General features: G+C 36.8%; 1 protein-coding gene across 1 annotated transcript in view; it reads right to left on the bottom strand.

Annotated features, from left to right (window-relative positions):
- LRRK2 (leucine rich repeat kinase 2) overlaps nucleotides 1-18,630 on the bottom strand; it is a 63,635-nt gene that overhangs the window by 3,357 nt on the left and 41,648 nt on the right. Inside the window, exons 32-50 of the mRNA XM_062491600.1 lie at nucleotides 17,171-17,372; nucleotides 16,468-16,556; nucleotides 15,695-15,882; nucleotides 14,616-14,770; nucleotides 13,595-13,741; nucleotides 13,250-13,441; nucleotides 12,353-12,499; nucleotides 11,931-12,031; nucleotides 11,555-11,745; nucleotides 10,749-10,909; nucleotides 9,765-9,935; nucleotides 8,298-8,398; nucleotides 7,638-7,832; nucleotides 6,619-6,812; nucleotides 6,263-6,335; nucleotides 5,245-5,429; nucleotides 4,279-4,431; nucleotides 3,351-3,559; nucleotides 216-290 (exon numbers count right to left, since the gene is read on the bottom strand). Of these exons, the coding sequence (XP_062347584.1) occupies nucleotides 216-290; nucleotides 3,351-3,559; nucleotides 4,279-4,431; nucleotides 5,245-5,429; nucleotides 6,263-6,335; nucleotides 6,619-6,812; nucleotides 7,638-7,832; nucleotides 8,298-8,398; nucleotides 9,765-9,935; nucleotides 10,749-10,909; nucleotides 11,555-11,745; nucleotides 11,931-12,031; nucleotides 12,353-12,499; nucleotides 13,250-13,441; nucleotides 13,595-13,741; nucleotides 14,616-14,770; nucleotides 15,695-15,882; nucleotides 16,468-16,556; nucleotides 17,171-17,372 (2,929 nt within the window). The remainder of the gene's footprint in view (nucleotides 1-215; nucleotides 291-3,350; nucleotides 3,560-4,278; nucleotides 4,432-5,244; nucleotides 5,430-6,262; nucleotides 6,336-6,618; nucleotides 6,813-7,637; nucleotides 7,833-8,297; nucleotides 8,399-9,764; nucleotides 9,936-10,748; nucleotides 10,910-11,554; nucleotides 11,746-11,930; nucleotides 12,032-12,352; nucleotides 12,500-13,249; nucleotides 13,442-13,594; nucleotides 13,742-14,615; nucleotides 14,771-15,694; nucleotides 15,883-16,467; nucleotides 16,557-17,170; nucleotides 17,373-18,630) is intronic.

Here is an 18,630-nt window from a genome sequence, read left to right as displayed (position 1 = left end):
TGTATTGTATCCTTCAAACAGTGGCTTCCTCAGATCCATTTCTGGAAGTTACTTTTAATTTGTATGAGCCCAGATATGCAAAAGAAAGCAAAAACTATTTAATAATAGTGTTTCAATAAAATTTTGTCAGATGATCAATTGCTCACTCTCAGTGAGCAGTCAAGCACAGTAGTGTCTCCTCCACTAATAATACAAGCAAATAAAACACAAAATACCTTTGTGACATTCGTTGTCTTCGGTGTCACTTTTATAGCAATATCCCAAAACAAGGACAACATTCTTGAGACTCCCTTTTTCAAAGAGATAAAGCATCAAATCTTAATTTGAATGTGAATTTTGTAATTTAAGGACAGAAAGAGTAGATGACATCAAGGTACTAAGAGGACAGAAAGCAGAGTTCAATCATCCAGGCCCTTTATTCAAAATCATTAACCATGAAAAACCTATCACAAAGACAATATAGTGCCCATCTTCATTTAATGTCAGGGTTTATCAGGATTCCAAGGCATGATCAGGCAACCAGCCTGCTGAACAAGCCCAAGAACAAAGCACCCCATTATTATACAGCACAGGCAGAGGTGGTAGAGTCACAGGAAACAGATGTCACAGCGAAAGGCCAGGCTGCAAGTGAAGTCCCAGTGCACAGCAAAATGTACCAGTTCAGTTATGAAAAAACCAAACCAACCAAAAATGACAAAAAACTGGGTAAAAATTATGAACTAAAAGTTTTACACTTATGATGGCATATTGGTGGGAAGTGTAAATAGGAGTTAGATCATAAGAAGGTGCCTACTGAGTAATGCAAAAACAGACCTGGAAGACAGGAGTGGTTGAATCACAAAAGGATAAATAGAATGTGCCAGTGTTTCAATATCAACTTCTGCTTATTTCCAACAAAACATGTCTATAAATGTCTTGCAAAGACAGAGAGAAGCTGTCACAAGTTCTCCTGCCACAGCAGCTCCCTGTTCCTGTTGGCAGCACGATGAGGGTGGAGAGCCCTTGGCTTTCAGCTAATGGAGGAACAGAGGACCCAGCCTATGTCCCTGGGTCAGGCTCAGGCCAGGGCAGGAACAGCCCCACTGTGCAGACCCCAGTGCAGCAGCATGCCTCACACTGCTCCATGCACTCCCAGGGCAAAGATGAGGGCAGCAGTTTCTGGGGCATGAACACACTGGAGTATGGCTTAACTGTGAAAGCTGCAGTTGGGAAGTTTTTTAACACACCCTGGGAGCTCTGCAAGGCAGAGAGGCTTTTCCTGCCCTGAGGAGGTCAGCGCTATATTCTCCTCTGAGAGTCATGTAAATCTCGTTATAGTAGATGACATCCTCCATGTGCAGATTTTTCATAAATTTAACTTTTTGCTACAGCCAGTCCTATCCACACTCCTTACAAAAGTGATTGGAACTTAATTATAATGTTATTTAGACCTAGGTCCTGTCTTACTATATCGAAATTTAAATTTGCTCTTGCAAAATTAGCTACAGATTTACATCTCAATTATTCTCTACGGTAAGTCTTATGCTTATTGAACATCAATGTTAGGTGACAGAATTGGAAAAAGACATTGTATTTCCATAGTAATACATGAAGTACAGATAAAATTAATGTCTCAAAATCTGGCAATATGTTTTCCTGAAACTGCTTGACATTATATGTTTTAACCTTAAGTGAAACTATTTCACACAAAAATGTTTCCATGTCTTCTGTTATTTCATATAAGCAATGTGGTACTGTTGAAAAACTGTTCAGCAGCCTCAGTGCTATTTTCAGAGATACCAGTAGAAACCAAGTCCCTGAATTCAGGAAAAAACCCTAGCCCTTATAAATAATTGCTGCAAAAAGATGATCAAAGAAAAAAGTACACATCAAACTGCATATATCAATTTTATTTTCTGTTCTTGAGATCTGTGCAAATGCAGCTAAACCCCTGAATATTAATTTTTCTATAAATAAAATTTTGATTAAAAATATTGAGGTGACTGAGCCTCAAGGTTTTTTAAATGTCACTATTCTATACGAAGCATTTTCTCTATCAATGACAGCAGCAAGACAAAAATTATTATGTTATCATAGTAACTATTCTTTACAAAATGCTAAAAAGAAAATGTCCCTTTATAATACTAACATTGTAGCTATCAGGACTAGACTGAATGACAATGCTGTGCTATAGCTGGCACCACTGACAGCTGGACTCTGAACAGACTGTAACACTTGCTGTTTCAGGCAAAGGAAAGTCAGAGGAAGCTGAGGTATGTTTGACTCATACAACGTTGCCAGCACTGTGACTGACTGTAGTCTATGGATTCTTCCAGTGCCAGAAAGGAAAAAACAGCCTGCAGATTAAGTTCCTGATGGTAAGGAGAAAACATCCACACCCTGCAATTGTGATGTTTGCTAGCAGAATTAGTGTGCTGCTGAATGCACAACAGCTTCAGTGTTTTGGGGGTTTTTTTTGTTTGTTTTTTTTTTTTTTTTTCCTTTTTGGACAGCAAACAGATTTTAAATAACACTGATAGGGAAACTCCAGAGTTTTTTCCAAAACATAGTGGAAAGTGATGGGAATCTGTATATCATGCCACAAAGTACTCTTTGAAGTAATGTGTATTTTGAATGTATTCACCACAAACTTGAGTTGATATGGCCTTTTTTACTTTTGGGAAAGGTGCAGGACAGTGTACAGGTGAAGGAAGTTTCAACAGCCAAGGAGTGCCCCTTCTCAGCTGTGTTCCTGTGGCTGCTCATGGTTCACCACTGAAACCCCACAACTCCTGTCTGCCTACAGCAGCTCAAAACAACTGTCCCTGATGACAGCAGCAGCACATCTGTACAAGTCCACACCCAAGCCCAGATGTGTAGCACTTTCCCAGCTCTGCTGTGATCTGCCTGTGACCCACCATTCCTAAATCAGGATGGGAGAAGAAAACTAGGAAATAAGCAATGAAAGAAAAATTATTAAAATCCAACATGGTCTACAGAGAGAGAAGCCAGAAGAGTAACACTTGGGATGGAGAAAGAACACAGGCAGACACACATAAGAGAAGACAATGTGCCAGAGGACAGTGAGAGCAGTGCTGAAGCACAGCACAGAGATGCAGTGAATGTTCATGTGCAAACCAGTGACAAGCCAGGGAAGAGCTGCTGCTTTATGTGGGCACAGGTATTCAGCCTGCTGGTATTCAGTTTACACCCTGGAGTCTTCTGAGGTAGAAGGACAGCCACAGAGTAGAATGAATGAACAATTCCTGGATAATGCTAATCTGCTCCTGGAACACCATGACAAGCAGTACAGAGCTAACCTAAACTTAGCAATGATTTCAAAGTACTCATCACTTGAAAGTTTAACTTACCCAGCTGAGCTGTTATCATGACTCGAACAGAATCACAGAACTTGTCTATAACTCGTACAGGACGACGCGTCGACAAATCAAGCAGCAAGATATGTCCTCCTCCTGTCCCTATCCACAGTGCGGTATTTTTCTGCAGACAAATGGTCTTCACTCTTCCAGAATAAGCCAGTTTATGTTTTGATTCCTTATTTAATTTTTCCACTTTGTTCCTACAAGTATGGAAAGATTTTGCATTGGAATTTGGTGGCACCCTATTCTGAGGCTACTAAAACGACACTGAATACCAGACTTTTAAGCAATCATTCACCAAGTCAAATCACAAAATTCTCATTTAAACAAACTGGGATGAAAACTACTGGACTCCAAAGAGCCATCTGGTCTGCTTTAGAAGGCTTTTAAATAGAAAGCAGGAACACTTGGCAGTTGTCCCCAAGTCTGCAGGAGGTTAATGTCACAGCAAAGTGGGAAGAGCACCTATACCTGCTCCTAACCTCACCATAAAAAAGAAATGGATGTGGCATGCTGAGGCAGAGGAACAATTTGAATGCAAGTGAAAAAGTTGTTGCAGTTAATAAAAATCTAATTTCCTAGTGAATTTGTGCACTGAAAAGACAGTCTTGTTCAGGAGATGCAAGAAGTAATTGGATTAGCCTTAGTACCTAAAGGACAACAAAAGACTTTATTCTTTCTTGAGCTAAATGGGTCTTCTTGACATCATAGAGAAATTGGGAAGTACAGTAAGGGTCTTTAAAAAGCAGGACTCTGCATGGAATATTCTGAAGTTCTGGGCCAAAATACAGGATGAGAAATCCACACTTGCCCAACAAACTGGGCAAATCCCTTACTTCTGGCATGTTAGGATGCCATGCTAGAGGAGGCAATCTGACATTCAGCTTTCTATCCACCAGGTCAACAACAAAACACTTACTTAAGAAAATGTGCACAGTCAATTAATTCAGAAAGTTTTTCTGTCTTCTTGTCCCAGATTTCCACAAAATGGCTGTTTTTCTTTGCCAAGTAGATGGATTTGTCTATTGCTATTGAAATAATGTTTGCATCACTGTAAGCATTATGACAGAACCTAGAAGAGAGAAGAACTCCAGTTACATACACAGAAAATACCTAGTAGAAAAACTTGACTACTATGAGTGGAATTAGTTTCCTTCTGACTCTTGCAGAATCATTCAGCCTTAAAATCAAGCTAGGCAAAGATACAACTGAAAGGTTTTGCTTTAATCTTCCTACAGTTCAACATAAATTCTCACAGTAACAGAGTTAGGCTGATGACATCCTTGGAGGCACATTAATGCTCAAAGTCTATTAATAAATCTTTCTCATCAAACACTGTTTTCCCTGCTCAGGAAAAACTCCCTTTAACTTCAGAGTAGGATTTGTCCATGTGAGAATTACATCAAACACTCCCAAACCCTCAATCAATAATTTCTAAATAGTGAGAAGTCAGCAATCAGACATGATTAAATATATATAGGGCAAAGATATGCACACATATCATACTGAGAAACATGGAAGGACAAACACTATGATAATTATGTATGTGTAATTCTAAGTAAAGTAAACAGGGCCTGGACTAGGCCAACTGGAGAAGAAAACTGAGCAGTTGCATAGATATTGACTTCATCAATCCTTTATGGATTGATGTAAAAATCTAAATGTATTTCCTTGTAAAAATGTATTTCCTTGTTTAAAAGCAGCAACAAATACTTTTAACATTACTCACTGATACTCCATCTGCATTATGGAAAAAAAAAAGAACAGAAACAAACAAACTCAAAGAATGAGCTCTAGAACAAGACATTATATCAAAGTATTGCCAGAAATCTTTAATGAAAACAAATGAGCCAAGTAAGATCACTTACAAAAATTGAAAACTTACAGTTGACTTGTCTTTGTTTCAATGAGCTTCTGAACCGAGAAGTCACTGGTTAAGGCAATGATTTTTGTTCCACAGCCTCCCCAGATTATATTTTTTTCAGATAAGCATGAGGACTCGTTTAAGCACATCAGGGGTGTGCTAACATTTCCTATATTCAGTATCTTCAAAGGTGTAGCACCCTTACACTGCAAGAAAAAATATATTCTGCATTAGAAACAAGGAGGATGCAGACACTCAGAATCTTGTTAAAACAAGGCCACACAGGCTGCTGAATTAAATTTATACATCCAGATTTTCTAATGGTTCAGAACATTTCCAGAACATAACTGACTGAAAAGCACCATATTCCCATTAGAGATGTCCTACAGGAGACAGCCTGTGAGCAGAAACAGGCCACAGCAGGGACTGACACTTCCTGCAACCCCTGGCACAATTCAAGAATTGGAAGGAAAGACACATCTATGTCTTAGGACCATATTCTAATTCTGAAATGCACTGCAACTCCATAACTGCTCTAAATGCATATGGTCAGGAACTAAACCCTCAGGTGCCATACGATACAAATAGCTCCCAGAATTTCTTCATCTGTTCTGAGAGCAGAACTCTGATCTACAGAAAACCTAAACCATATTTTATTTTTGAACACAGCTGTTTTAGAAAAATTTACTAAATGAGAGGAAAAAGGACCTATTGCAGCAATAAATAAAGGAGATGAAAACTGTTAGAATATTCTTTACAACAACCAAAAAGGTCAGTCTCTAGCAACTTTGCCAGCCTTTCAAAGGAATTTTCCACTGCTTAACTCTTTTATTTAAAGCAGCTATTGCAAAATGTGCAGCTCCTCTCAGACTGCAGTAGAAAACTAACTTTAGTTTTAGAGAAGCAATTGAAATTAAAATTAATTTCAGTTTTGGAGAAGCAATTAAAAATAAGTGGCATGAAATATAGCTACTCCTGGTAGCTGCTTTAGACATTGTTGATAACACTCTGTAGAACAGACAGCAAAGAACAAGTCTACCTTTACTGCTCTGTCTTCAAAAACTGCCAGTCTGCCATCAGCTGTGCCTACCAAGAAGAAATTCTTCTGTTTGCTGAAATAAAATAAAATAATTAATTCTAGAAATGCCTTAATCAGGTGAGAAAAATTAAAATGAGAAGTGTCTAGTATTTCAAGTATTCAATTAAACACTAAAAGCAAACATAACCCCTGTGACCATGAATGTAGTCCCCAGTTGCATTGGGTGCAAATCTAAGTGGAAACACAGGCAAAATAAGCAGTTGTCAGAACAAAACTGCATAGATGTAACTTTCTGAACACCTCAGTTTAGCAGTATTTTCAAAATGCAACCCGAAACATTTAAAATTCATTTATACCTTTGCTTTGAAAGAGAATTACAGTACAAACAGGTGATAGAATCTGACATTTTCTGCAGACGATGCCTTCTTGTTTCATCTTCTGTGTTAACTGCCCACAGAGAACCAGACTGGGTTCCTGCTACAATCCAGTTTTCTTTCTCAGTAGGAAGAGTCACTAAGGCCAAACTTATAATTTTACTGTCTGCAATATCCTGAGTCAGAAAAGAAGAAGAAAAACAACTTGCTCATGATTTCAGTAACAGTAAATGCAAATAAATTACTGATTATGAAAATATAGCATAATCTTCTTGGATTCTGGACAGACCCTTGGCCTAACTTTCCCTTTAAGAAATCTAATTCCCTATTAATAGAATACATCATCAACTGGGCCACCTATCTTCAAAGTGATGGGAAGGACCCCTCAAACAGTACACAGGAAAATCTCTCAGCTGAATGCTTACAAAAAAGATATTATTTTTATTCTAGTCAAGGGCTCGAAGCCATCAGAGAATTGAACAAATAGAACTATTGCAATACTATGAAAATGAAAATACTGGCCTAATATTTATTTTTCACGATTTATTTTTAGAAAAACAGCCCATATAATTTAAACCAAAGCTACCAATTCAGATGTATAATTGTCAACAGATGGCAGATGGAAATAGAACTGAAACAACTTTGATGTTGTAGTAGAGATATGAAGGTCTGCCTTACTATTAATAACTATTAATTAATATTAAACCACCTTTCTGTGGTCTCCATGCTAGAAATATTTTCCATCTCAGTAGAGGAAAGTAATCCAGTAGTGGAAAGACAGTATTATGAAAAAAAGTTCAGGCTGGATAGCAGGAAGAGAGTCAAAAAGCAACTGCTTTTCTACTTCATTTCATGGATACAATGATGACTCACTTATAAGCAATCTTTGCTCTCTCAAAGCTTAGCTTTCCAGAAGTAATATCCTGCTGTAAAAATGCAATTTTTCTGAAATACATCTGTCTGCCAGAAAAAATAGAATAAATGTCAACTTTCCCACATACCTCACAAGTATGTCCATCTGTGTTTAGGTTAACAAAGGAAAGTTGTGCCTTTTCTGTGTTCCCATTTCCTATCCAGACTCCTGCCTTCTTGCAGCTTTGATTAGCAGCCACCATGCACTCTGCTGTAGATGTGCTGGGTATGGAGACATACCTCATCAAACAGATAAGCTCTGCAGAATTCAGGATCTCATAAACCTATAAAGAAAGCCACAGCATGCCCATGGTGACAACAATGGCTTGTACAGCAATAAATAACAAGCAACTGATAAGACTATTTTTTAGATATGGACACAGTATCTCAGCAGACCATTTGTACTGCCACAGAACAGTGTGCACTGATGCTATTTAACAAAGTCCTTTTGCACAGCTCTAGTAAAGAACCAATAAGTAATCTGAATTATATTTCACTACAATTGCTACACAGCAACACAGGGGAAAGCAGCCAGCCAGAACACTGGCAGATTGGTTGGTAGATTTCAACAGAACAGTTTATTCTGGAAGGGGAGAACAGGCAATATGTAATGGCAGTTTCCATTCCCAAAAAGAACAACAGAAAGAAACCTGTGCTTCTCATTAACTTAATGCCTGATTCCTTTTCAGAAACCACAACTTTGTACTGCCATTTATCATAAAAAAACAAATAAATAAACTATGTAATACCTGGCAAGATGTTGGTCGTTCCTGAGGGTTTTCCTTCAAACACTTTTTAATTAAATTTTCAACTTCAGGCCAGGGCGAACACCCATATTCTTTGACAGGATCTAGAATGCAAAATTACATAACTTACTAACCAGAACTTACCATAGTTCTAACTAACCTTCCTACTTTTAGAATTCATCTAACTTCTTCCTGAGCTGCTCTAAGAAATATCATATTCTTAAGTAAAATGTCAGCATGAATTTGGAATTTCTCATCTGCCATTATATGCTAGAGCATGAAATGCTAGAACTAGAGTCCTTTTAATTAATAGCAGTTAAAGCAAATGGGTTTTGCTTTATCTTTTTCTTTGATGTTCCTGCTCCTGAATCACAGATATATGTGAGCTGTGTTTCCATTAATGCTGACCATTCAAGGGTATGTCACTTCATTCAATAGCCTGCAAATTCCTGTAAACACTGTTCTCAACATTTATTCTTCTGAGTATACCGAATACAGATGAACTTGCAATAAAATATACAGAAAATAGATAACTCCATATAGCATTTACAAGATATGGAAGTTAAAGTCCCACTTAGTGCTTGGAATATGTTCTTATGACTGTAGCTGCTGAACTCTCTGAGAACAAATCATTCATGAAGATGCCTGTATTGCCTCTTGTTTCAGTTCATGATAATCCACAGCAAATATTCCAGTCCTACCTCACACAAAGATAACATTAATGATGAATACCTGCAAATGAACATATTCAGTGCAGCAAAAGACAGGCACTGTTTGCTTGTGAGATCAGCCAGCCCCTCTTTTTGTGGAAATACAAAAATGATGAGCATAGATGGGAGGAACTGTACTATCTTCAGAAACTAAGACTTTGATTATTCCACACGGCTTACAATACAGCTACAGCTGTATTTAATACAATACAACTACATTTAAGATGCACTTAGTCATCAGTTCCTGGGATATCCTCTTCAGGAAGGGGTGGAAACTGTTTGAGCTTAGAACTGGACTGTTCTCCTTAAGGAGCAGAAAATGTATGAACACTCTGTCTCTCATAGTGAAGAGGCTATGCCAGACTGAGTGATGCTGCTCTTTCCTAAATGGAGTAAAACGTTCCTTAAAGAATGTTTCATGAGTATATCCACTATTGCTGGGTAAAAAATAAGAACACCAGCTCTTAAGCTTGTAGTACTATAAAAATTCAGCAGCTCTCAACACTTTGGCAGAAATGGCCCAAGTTACATTGTCCTGAGTTATACTGTTATAAATGATTACATCATGTCCAGCCTGACAGCCTGTTTAATCTTCCTTCCAGCAGACAGTAATTACGCATTGTAATGCACAAGAAATATGAGGAATGTTTTATTTTTTTAAAGTCTCCTTCTAAGATCACTGTTAGATACAACATAACTCATATTTGCTATTTCTGGAAGAGGGAGGACAAATACTAAAACTTTTAGAAACAAGGCATACCTGGTAATTTTCCTTGTATTGCTAATTCATCAAATTCATTGGGAAACTTCAAGCCTTCCATTATTCTACCTCCTCCTGTTAAAATGTCATAAAGCAGCAAGCCAAATGAATAAACATCAGCTTGCTGATTGTAAATAACATTTCCTCTGGCAACTTCTGGTGCTCGAAATCCTGCAAATAAATCATTCATTAATATGTATGCTTCATATCAAGATGAAGCCATCTTTGTACTTTAAAAAAGTAAAGAATTACTGATAAAAACAACACAGGAAGTGGAAGGAAAAACATCAAAATATTTCTAGGCTGGCAATGGCTTGAATTTGGCAGATGTCCAAACATACCAGCAGTAAGTATAAAGGAAGGGATAGTACATCAGTTACAGAGCTCCTGCTCCTTCTAATATAAAATAATTACTTTATCAATGAATGCTGAAAATCAAGGGCAAGTCTGCAGTCTTTATTGAATGTCTAACATTTAACACTTGAAGTGACACTCTCAAGCACAATTTAAAAGACCTAAAGGAACTTTTCAAAGTGGTTGAACCATTCAGTGCTTTAGAATGGGTGCTAATAGGTTCTCTCTAAAGTTGGGGAACAGTGAAGATATTTATTGCCTTTAAAAAAAATTAAGACTCATGTACGCATTGCTGTAAATTAAAGCAAAAGATTTTAGCAGTATAATTTCAATATCACAATAACCATATTAAAACCAGACAATGAAAAATAATTATGAAAGCATGTAAGTTAATTTATTCCTTTTTAAACCTTTTATATACTCCTTGATTCTTCTAAAAGGTGCTAAAACATGAACAGGAGGAAAGACCAAGAGGTATAAATCTAGCATCACAACTTGTAATATGATTAGGACTCCTTTTTGTGATTTTTGACTAGAATATAGACTTGAGTTACTTCTTACAGACTACGTGAAAAATATATTAGCTATTTTTGGACATAATGGACTTTAAATCAAATCATATTTCCATACCTGGTGTGCCTTCAGATGTTTTTATTCCCATCCGACAACAATACTGGGCAATGCCATAGTCAGCTATTTTTGCAATAACAGCTGAATTGGGATATAAGGTAAAGAGCAACACATTGTGAGGCTTTAAATCACGGTAGATGATCATTGCTGAATGCAGGTACCTAGTAATCAAAAAATATTTAATGAAACCATTCATAAGTTAGGGATCCATCTGTATACACACACTGAGTGCATCGTTTCCACAAGTAAATTGTGCTTTTAAATATGAAATATTGTGTTAAAAATGTTAAACACCACCAACATGACACAGCCTCTCTGGATAGTGAATTGTTCTGAAATACTATTTACTGTTTACTACTTAACTATTTACATTGCAGTTTCATCTGAAGAGTCACTGATAGTTTGAAAAATGCATCCTAGAACCTTAAGCTTAACCCTCTTGCAGATTTTGTCACTTTAAAGTCACACTGCAATGAGGTGAGGTTATTAATGGACTTTCAGAACTTGAAAAATGCACTAAATTAATTTCTTTGACATTTCATCAAGAAATCAACAGCCGCAAGGAAATTGCACCCAGAGTCTTGCAATTTCTCTACTTATATGAGCATCACCATTAGCAGGAAAAAAAAAAAAACAACAGGTAACGAAAGTATGTGCTACATACCAGCCAAACATAAAAATACAAGCATTTGTCTGACCCAGGAAATATTCTGTTTGAGATGTGAGAGAACAGAAGCTTTTCATTTGCAGTACATAATCTTTGAAGCTATATCCTGTTTTTACAGCAATGAAGAAGTCATATGTACCTTAAGCCGTCTGCTACGTGTAGAGCTATCCTGTGCTGAAGTGTTCTAGTTAAACTTGCATTGTCTTGTTGAAGCAAACGATCAAGAGATCCCTTGAGGGCCAATTCCATCACCAGCATCCTGGGACGGATTGCAGCAGCCAGCAAAGACACTAAACTGGGGTGGTGGAGGTGACAAAGCACTGCAAGCTCCTGGAAATTGTAAAATCAGATGAAATATTGAAATACCATAATCCCCGAATCTGAAGTAAACTAAGGAATGTTTTGGAGTGAGCAAATTGCAAAATTTGAATGTAATTTACTTAAACTTTTAAAACTCTTTGCTAGGGTTGGTATTCCAAGAGCAGCACTACAGAAAAAAAGGCAGTATTTCTTACTTGTCTCAGGAGCCTGAGGGATGTATGTTTGTTGAAAATCTTTACAGCAACCTCTTCACCACCATAAGATGCACGGTACACAGATCCAAAACCACCATCACCTTTTGAACAGTAAATTTAAAGAGAATTATTAAAAAAGGGATAACAATTTCTCAAAAATAATAGCTGAAAGGGTTCAGTTCTAAAATACGTGGATCATCTACTGTGTTAAGATTCATGATCAAAAAACTCAACATGCACAAACCAGTGCCCTAGTGCACAAGTTAAAAGCCAATAACCTGAAATTCAGAATTCCTTAAAATAATACATTTCTTCAGAAAAGAAATGTCTAAAATGCTTTCCATATGTTGCAAAACTGACTTAAATAGATTTGTTTACATAATCTCTGCTAAAAAACCCTCACCCTACAAAATAATGCTTACCCAAGAGAAATTCAGGAGCTTCATCAAATTCCAGGTCATCATTGTTCAACATAATATTTCTAGGCAAATCAGCCAGTATCAGATCAGGAGCAATCTGAGCAATTGGAATGGTCTGTCTTGGTTGATCTGGATTTACCAAAAGGTCACCTAAGAAAAACAAAATAAAGAGAAAATTAAAAAAAAAAAGGGGGTATGCATAAAAAAGCACTGAAAAAGCACTTGATAAAGCACTGAAAGGCATGAGGTTATCTGAGAATGTGTAAGATCAATGCACCTAAAATTAGATTTATATATTGTGCTTATATAGAGAGATATCTGCATGTATACAGACATACATACTAATTAAGTTTGTCATTCAAATTCTTGGGTCCTACATGTTTAAGTATTTTCAAGCTTCTATACATGTACCAATCAAATGTGAAAACATTTGCTGCTATGTAACACCACAAAACTAAGCAAGAGATCATTTTTCTGTCTGTAAAAAGAAAGAATGCTGTTAGTATGTAGAATGCCATACTGAATATTATCTTTTAAATTACTGTGCTATGTGATCCAACCAAGACATCAAGTACTAGTTTTACTATCTGTTGGATTCAGCTCCAAGATTGAAGCTGCATTATCAATATTACACAATATGATTCTTTCCAATATTGCTATTTTTATATAACTATACAGAGTAGATGCAATCTGTCCCATATTCTATACTTACATATACTAGACAGCTCTTACATAAAAAATCCCCCCAAGTTGCTTTTGACTTACATTGTAACTTCTCCTTATGGAAATGAAGCTTTTTTAAATATCCTGAAATACCCAAATATTATAAAGGGGATGTTGCACAGTATTTGTGTAGATAGAAGTGTACCTCTATATACCTCAAATGGCATAAATATATACCTTCTTCAGCCTTCCTAAGCAAGTCATCAAGTAGTATTTTTTGGTGTTCTTCACCATCTTGAAAGCTGTACAGAGCCCATTTCTTCAACAGTGTTTCCCCTTCACCACACACATCTATTTCCAGCAAACCTGGAAACCATTCCTCCATAAGCGAATCTATGTGATCCACAACTTGCCCCAACAGGATGCACCCTTTAAGAAAGAAAAAGAGGGAAATTACAAAACAAATCTGCCACACTTTTAATTGCAAAGATAAACTCTATATTCCAAAGGCAAAAGCACAACAAACCAAAATGCCAAGCTGCAATCAAACTGGAGCAAAAGTCAGGCTCAGGAATAATTAACCTTTTCTGCAAGAAGGTGCTGTAATCTTCAAAAAACTGTCTGGGTTGTTGTCAAATGCTGCTGATTCCACTAGACAATAAGCTTCAGGAGACCAGTTCAAGTAGATGCCTTGTCTCCAGTACATTCTGTTAGGACGAAGAGCTCGCTCTAGAAAACATAAAATTAGATTAAAAGTTTGATCTCCAATATGAATGCCAATTTTAAAATATTCAGAATAATTCATGGTACTTTGAATATATAATTATGATTGTAGGGTTATACTTACCCAAAAAACAAACAAAGGCTACAACCTTGCAGGCAGCATAGCCCCACAAAAACTACAAGGCATATCCACAAACTGCAAGTATTTAACCAGATGGTAACTCATGCAGCAGGCAGGCATTACAGAAATGCTTAGGTACATTCAGGTTCAAGAACAGAATATCTCAGGCAAAATATGAAAAATAGTTGTGATTTATATTTTTCCTGTCACACACATGAAATAGCAGAATGAAACTAGAATTTGATGCTCAGAAGAAACTCGAATTCCAGGGCATCAGGCATTTACAAGTGATATTTATAGAGTATAACCATGTGAAAAAGCATGGAATTATTGGAAAAAAAGTAAAGACATATCCCCTCTTTCAGATAAAAGAAAAACTTTGGGACTTCAATAAAGGGAGAATTGATGAACCTGAAGAAAAGCAGTTTGATTTTCTGTGTAGACGTATCCCTTCCTGTATTCTTTGTGGAAACAAATAGCAATATTGCATAAACATAAGGATTTCCCCTATCTCTATCATCTGAAGGAGAGAAATGGATCACTCACAACTTTCTTTTGCACACCACTGTGAAGACTAGGTACTATCTGTTCCTGGATACTTTTAAGTCACAAAAATGACTACTATCTTTTTCTTACATTTTGAGGTGCTCAGAATTTAGCTAAAGCAAAACAGTGTTGGGGACTAAATCTTTAACATGAAGGTGCTGGCATTCAAGGCAAACTTGCACACTATTCCTTTTTGAAGATAGAGATTTGTACCTCTTCCTGATAGCATGTAAGGTGATATCTCAAGCAACCTGTTGATCAGCCTGGACCAAAATCCCATAGGAAAGTATGGCATCTCATAAAGCCTGATGATAATTTCTGAATTTTCACAGTGAGGAAGCTCTATAACAGGTCTGTGATCAGACAAGCTGAAAAAATAAAAATATTAAGACAATATTTAATGATAATACATCTAGGCTGATGACATATATTATTTATCATTTAAAATGCATTCTTTATTAATGATGCATGATTCAGATGGTCAGGGAGCTAACAGTGTGTTTGTTTATTCTGCTTGCTTGTGTCAAAGTAAAGTTTCTGACTGTAATTTAAACCCAACAGCACCTCACTAATGCATCATTAGATATTTAATGCAAATATGAGAAAAATCTGACATATACATAAGGCAGGTATGACATTCAGATAAAATCTTCCTATCCTGGGGCTTTGAAGGACATAAAAATCCTAATCAGTGCAGCCATGCTACACTCTCTCCATTTGGCAATGTTAACATTACTAAACACATTAGGGAAATCTGTAACTGAGGCCGAGAAACTGAGTTATTTGCTTCAGATAAAACAAAAATACCACATTTAAAGTCATAACACTTTTTTTGTTACCACATTTAGTATCTACAAGGAGATACTGCCTCTTAATAACTTGTCTGTGGTTCCCATTTCATGCAAATAGGTTATGGAAATGTTTTGTTATCTTTTATATGGCAGTAAATATCTGTAATGCTGGCACACTGCTGTGTGAAGCTAAATTATAATCTCCTTGCTGTAGTCTTTAAGCATGGTAACTGCAAAAGAAGTACTATCCTCATAAAGTATTCTATCATTTGTAGTTTCTATTTACCCACCATGTTGATACAACATAGGCTTTATCTGCTACAAGATTAGCTTAATATATCTCCTCTGAAAGCATTTCCTAGAATGTAATATACAAAGAGCACATCATGCTTTCATGTACCAAATTGCTCTGAAGATCAGTGAAACTAGTTAGCTTGATGGGAGGTTTCTTTTTTGATCTATCTCTATGGCTGTCATTTGTGGGTTTAGCTCCTTGCTTACCTGCTGGGGATTAGTAGTTGGTCCTCTCCTAATGGCAAAGCAATCTGAAACTTTTCCAGAAGTTTAAAGTATTGTGACATATAAATTTTAGGGAACTTGCTCTTCTTCAAAAGGAATTTTTCCACATCTGAACGCTTTACAATTCCCTTAGGGTATTTAGAAGAGCCTTCCACTTTCACCATCAGAATCTTTTAAAAAAAGTGAAACAATTTCAGGTGTACATTCATCACAAGATGAAAATTTCAGAGGTTAGAAAACTGAGTACATATAATAAATTTTGAGAGTGTTTCTAGATCAACCTCTCAATGATGGTCTCACTTAAGAAGTCAGTCTGCTGCTCTCCCATTCCAGCTCCACATCTACTCACTTTTCTCTACCATCTGTACCTAGCATTCAATTTCTTCCCCCTTTCTCCAGCCTTTAGCCCAAAGTTCCAGCTTTCATCCCAACCTTTGGCAACATATTGCACGTTTATCTTGCATCCACAGGCTTTTTCTATTCTACATGTATTCTTGGTTCCAATGCAGTTTAAATGATACTGGACGTTACAATGTAAGAACAGACAAGCAATGACACAGGCAGTTGTCCAGAAAGCAACAGAAACAGAAAGAAGCAGGTTGAAAATGTGGGCCTAGAGGAAATTCTAGACCAATAAAGAAATGGTGAAGAAGGAGCAGTGATGAGTTACAGTGGCTTTAGACAGGGGAAAATGTAACATAAATATATATACCTACATATACAAATATATATCAGAAAAGTGTGTTCAGTCTGACCTGTGCCATGATTTTACACAGCCACTTTGGATCTACGAAATACAGATCTCTTAGCTGTAGTGCTGGGTCTTGGAAATGAAGGAGGACACCTGCACAAAGAATACTGCAATTAGCAATGCATTGCTCAAGATCAAGATTAAGCAAAGTAAGCACTCCACTCTGGGCTGGTTTTATTATATGACTTGACATAAACAGTTTGAATAATAAATACAGCTATATTTATGTCATTATCTCAGAACAGTAGAGTGCAAGCATGGCTTGCTCAGCTTTACCTTTATTTTCAGTCTTTTTGTTAGATTTTTAATGTGACTTGCATTTTTGCTAAGTTCTGTGGGGTTTATTATTTAATCTTAGGAAGTCAGTATTGCACTGACATAAGCTGCTACATGTGTTCCTCTAACCAGATCCAGCTATTGGAGCTATTACACCTTTATTCAGCAACTTTGCTGCCTAATCAGCAGTAGAATTTTTCAAGCAGGGGTGAGAGAGAGCAAGAGATACAAACTGTTACAGTACCAATCCTTCAAGTCATGGAATTCCCTTCCTAAAAATGGGGTTTAACAGACTAATGTTACCCGGGCTTAGACAGTTCAGCTTACCATTTGGTGGCAACCTTGTGAAAGACTTAAAAATGTGTACAGATCTGTCAGCTGCAGATTTACAACGAAGTGCTAACAAACACAAATTGAAGAGAATATTTTACCTGATTCATTCAGAAAGTGAATTGCATGAGGGAGTTCATTTTCATCCAGCTGTAACTGGCCTTCTTGCACCAGTTCCAGCAAGCGTTTCTGATCAATTACGGGAAATTCCACTGGGACATTTTTACGTTCCAGCAGAATTCTCTTTTCCAGCTCCAGGTAGCTGTCAGGAATTAGCTGACCAACCACTGGTTGATCTCTGATCTGTAAAATTAGGAATAATAATCTTAAATGTATTAATTTACTCACGTGAAATGCACAAAATAAAAGAAGATATGAAGTGTATGTCCACTCAATAGTAGCAGAAAGGAACAAGAATACTCATTTATTGACTAACATGGCTTCTGAAATGTAGATGCAATTATTCTTTAAGAATTATAATGTCTTTCTATAAATAAATATTCAGAGAAGAAAATATTTCCATATTACTCATACATAAAAAAATAATAAATGAGGTCTCTCAGAAGACATTACTTCAGGAGAAGTTTTGGTTCAAAGTAAAAGGAAAATATTCACTGTATGAGCAGTTGATATCATCTTCAGTTAAAACAAAAGAGAAATTAATAAAAACCTCTATACTTCTTGTAATATGGAATATCTCTAGCCATGTCTTTAGGTAAACTGGGGGGAAAGAGGGTAGTAGCTCAATTAAAAGTCTCCACTGCTGGCAGCCAGTGGACAAGACAATGGAATGAAATAAATTTAGCCACATGAGTGATGTCAATGGGTGCTTTCTGCTTGTTTCCTGAGCCTCCATTCCTTACTACAAACACCCTTTGATATTTGGTAATCTCTAGTACCCAGTCAGGTTTTCCTTTCTCCATGCGTGCTGACTACTAACTTTTTTGAGGAAGTGGGAAACAACTTTCCCAATATTTACAAACTGTCTTCTTAACTATAATCTTTCTCTCATCAATGCACTGCGATGTTTTTAATGTGTCAAAAATATAATTGGTATCTTGTGCAGATGAAATTAGTACCTTGTGTAATTTCCAAGACTTCAGAGTACTTAATGACAACGCTGAATACCAAACTCACTTCGTTCAACCTCTAAGCAAATACCTTGTAACATTCCTTCCACAAACTACCTACAACATTTATGGTAATTATCTCATTTCCTTCAGGCCGCCTTACATCTGTGTAGAAGTTTAAACATCAGTTTAAAGCATAGTGTCAAGAGATGCAGACATTAAAGGAACAAGATTTTTCAAAAAGCAGAACTTCTCTCAAGTGTTGAGTAAGTATGGTGAGACATAAAGCCACAAAAGAACACCAGCTCTATTCATGCCTACTGGATGTATGAGAAGAGGAGTTAACCCATTTCACTTGAAGAGGGCACCTCCTTGCCATTTAGGACTTGTTAGCTGTTCCTTGCACTGTGGAAAGAAGTTAGGGAGGTTTTGGATATGGCTAAGCTTCTAAATACTGAGAGAAACTAGAGGGGTGTGTACACTAACTTACT

The sequence above is a fragment of the Cinclus cinclus genome, chromosome 4 (genome assembly GCF_963662255.1).
Source record: "Cinclus cinclus chromosome 4, bCinCin1.1, whole genome shotgun sequence".
NCBI lineage: Eukaryota > Metazoa > Chordata > Aves > Passeriformes > Cinclidae > Cinclus > Cinclus cinclus.
Note: the sequence above shows the minus strand (reverse complement) of the source record. Positions and strands in the feature narration are given on the sequence as shown.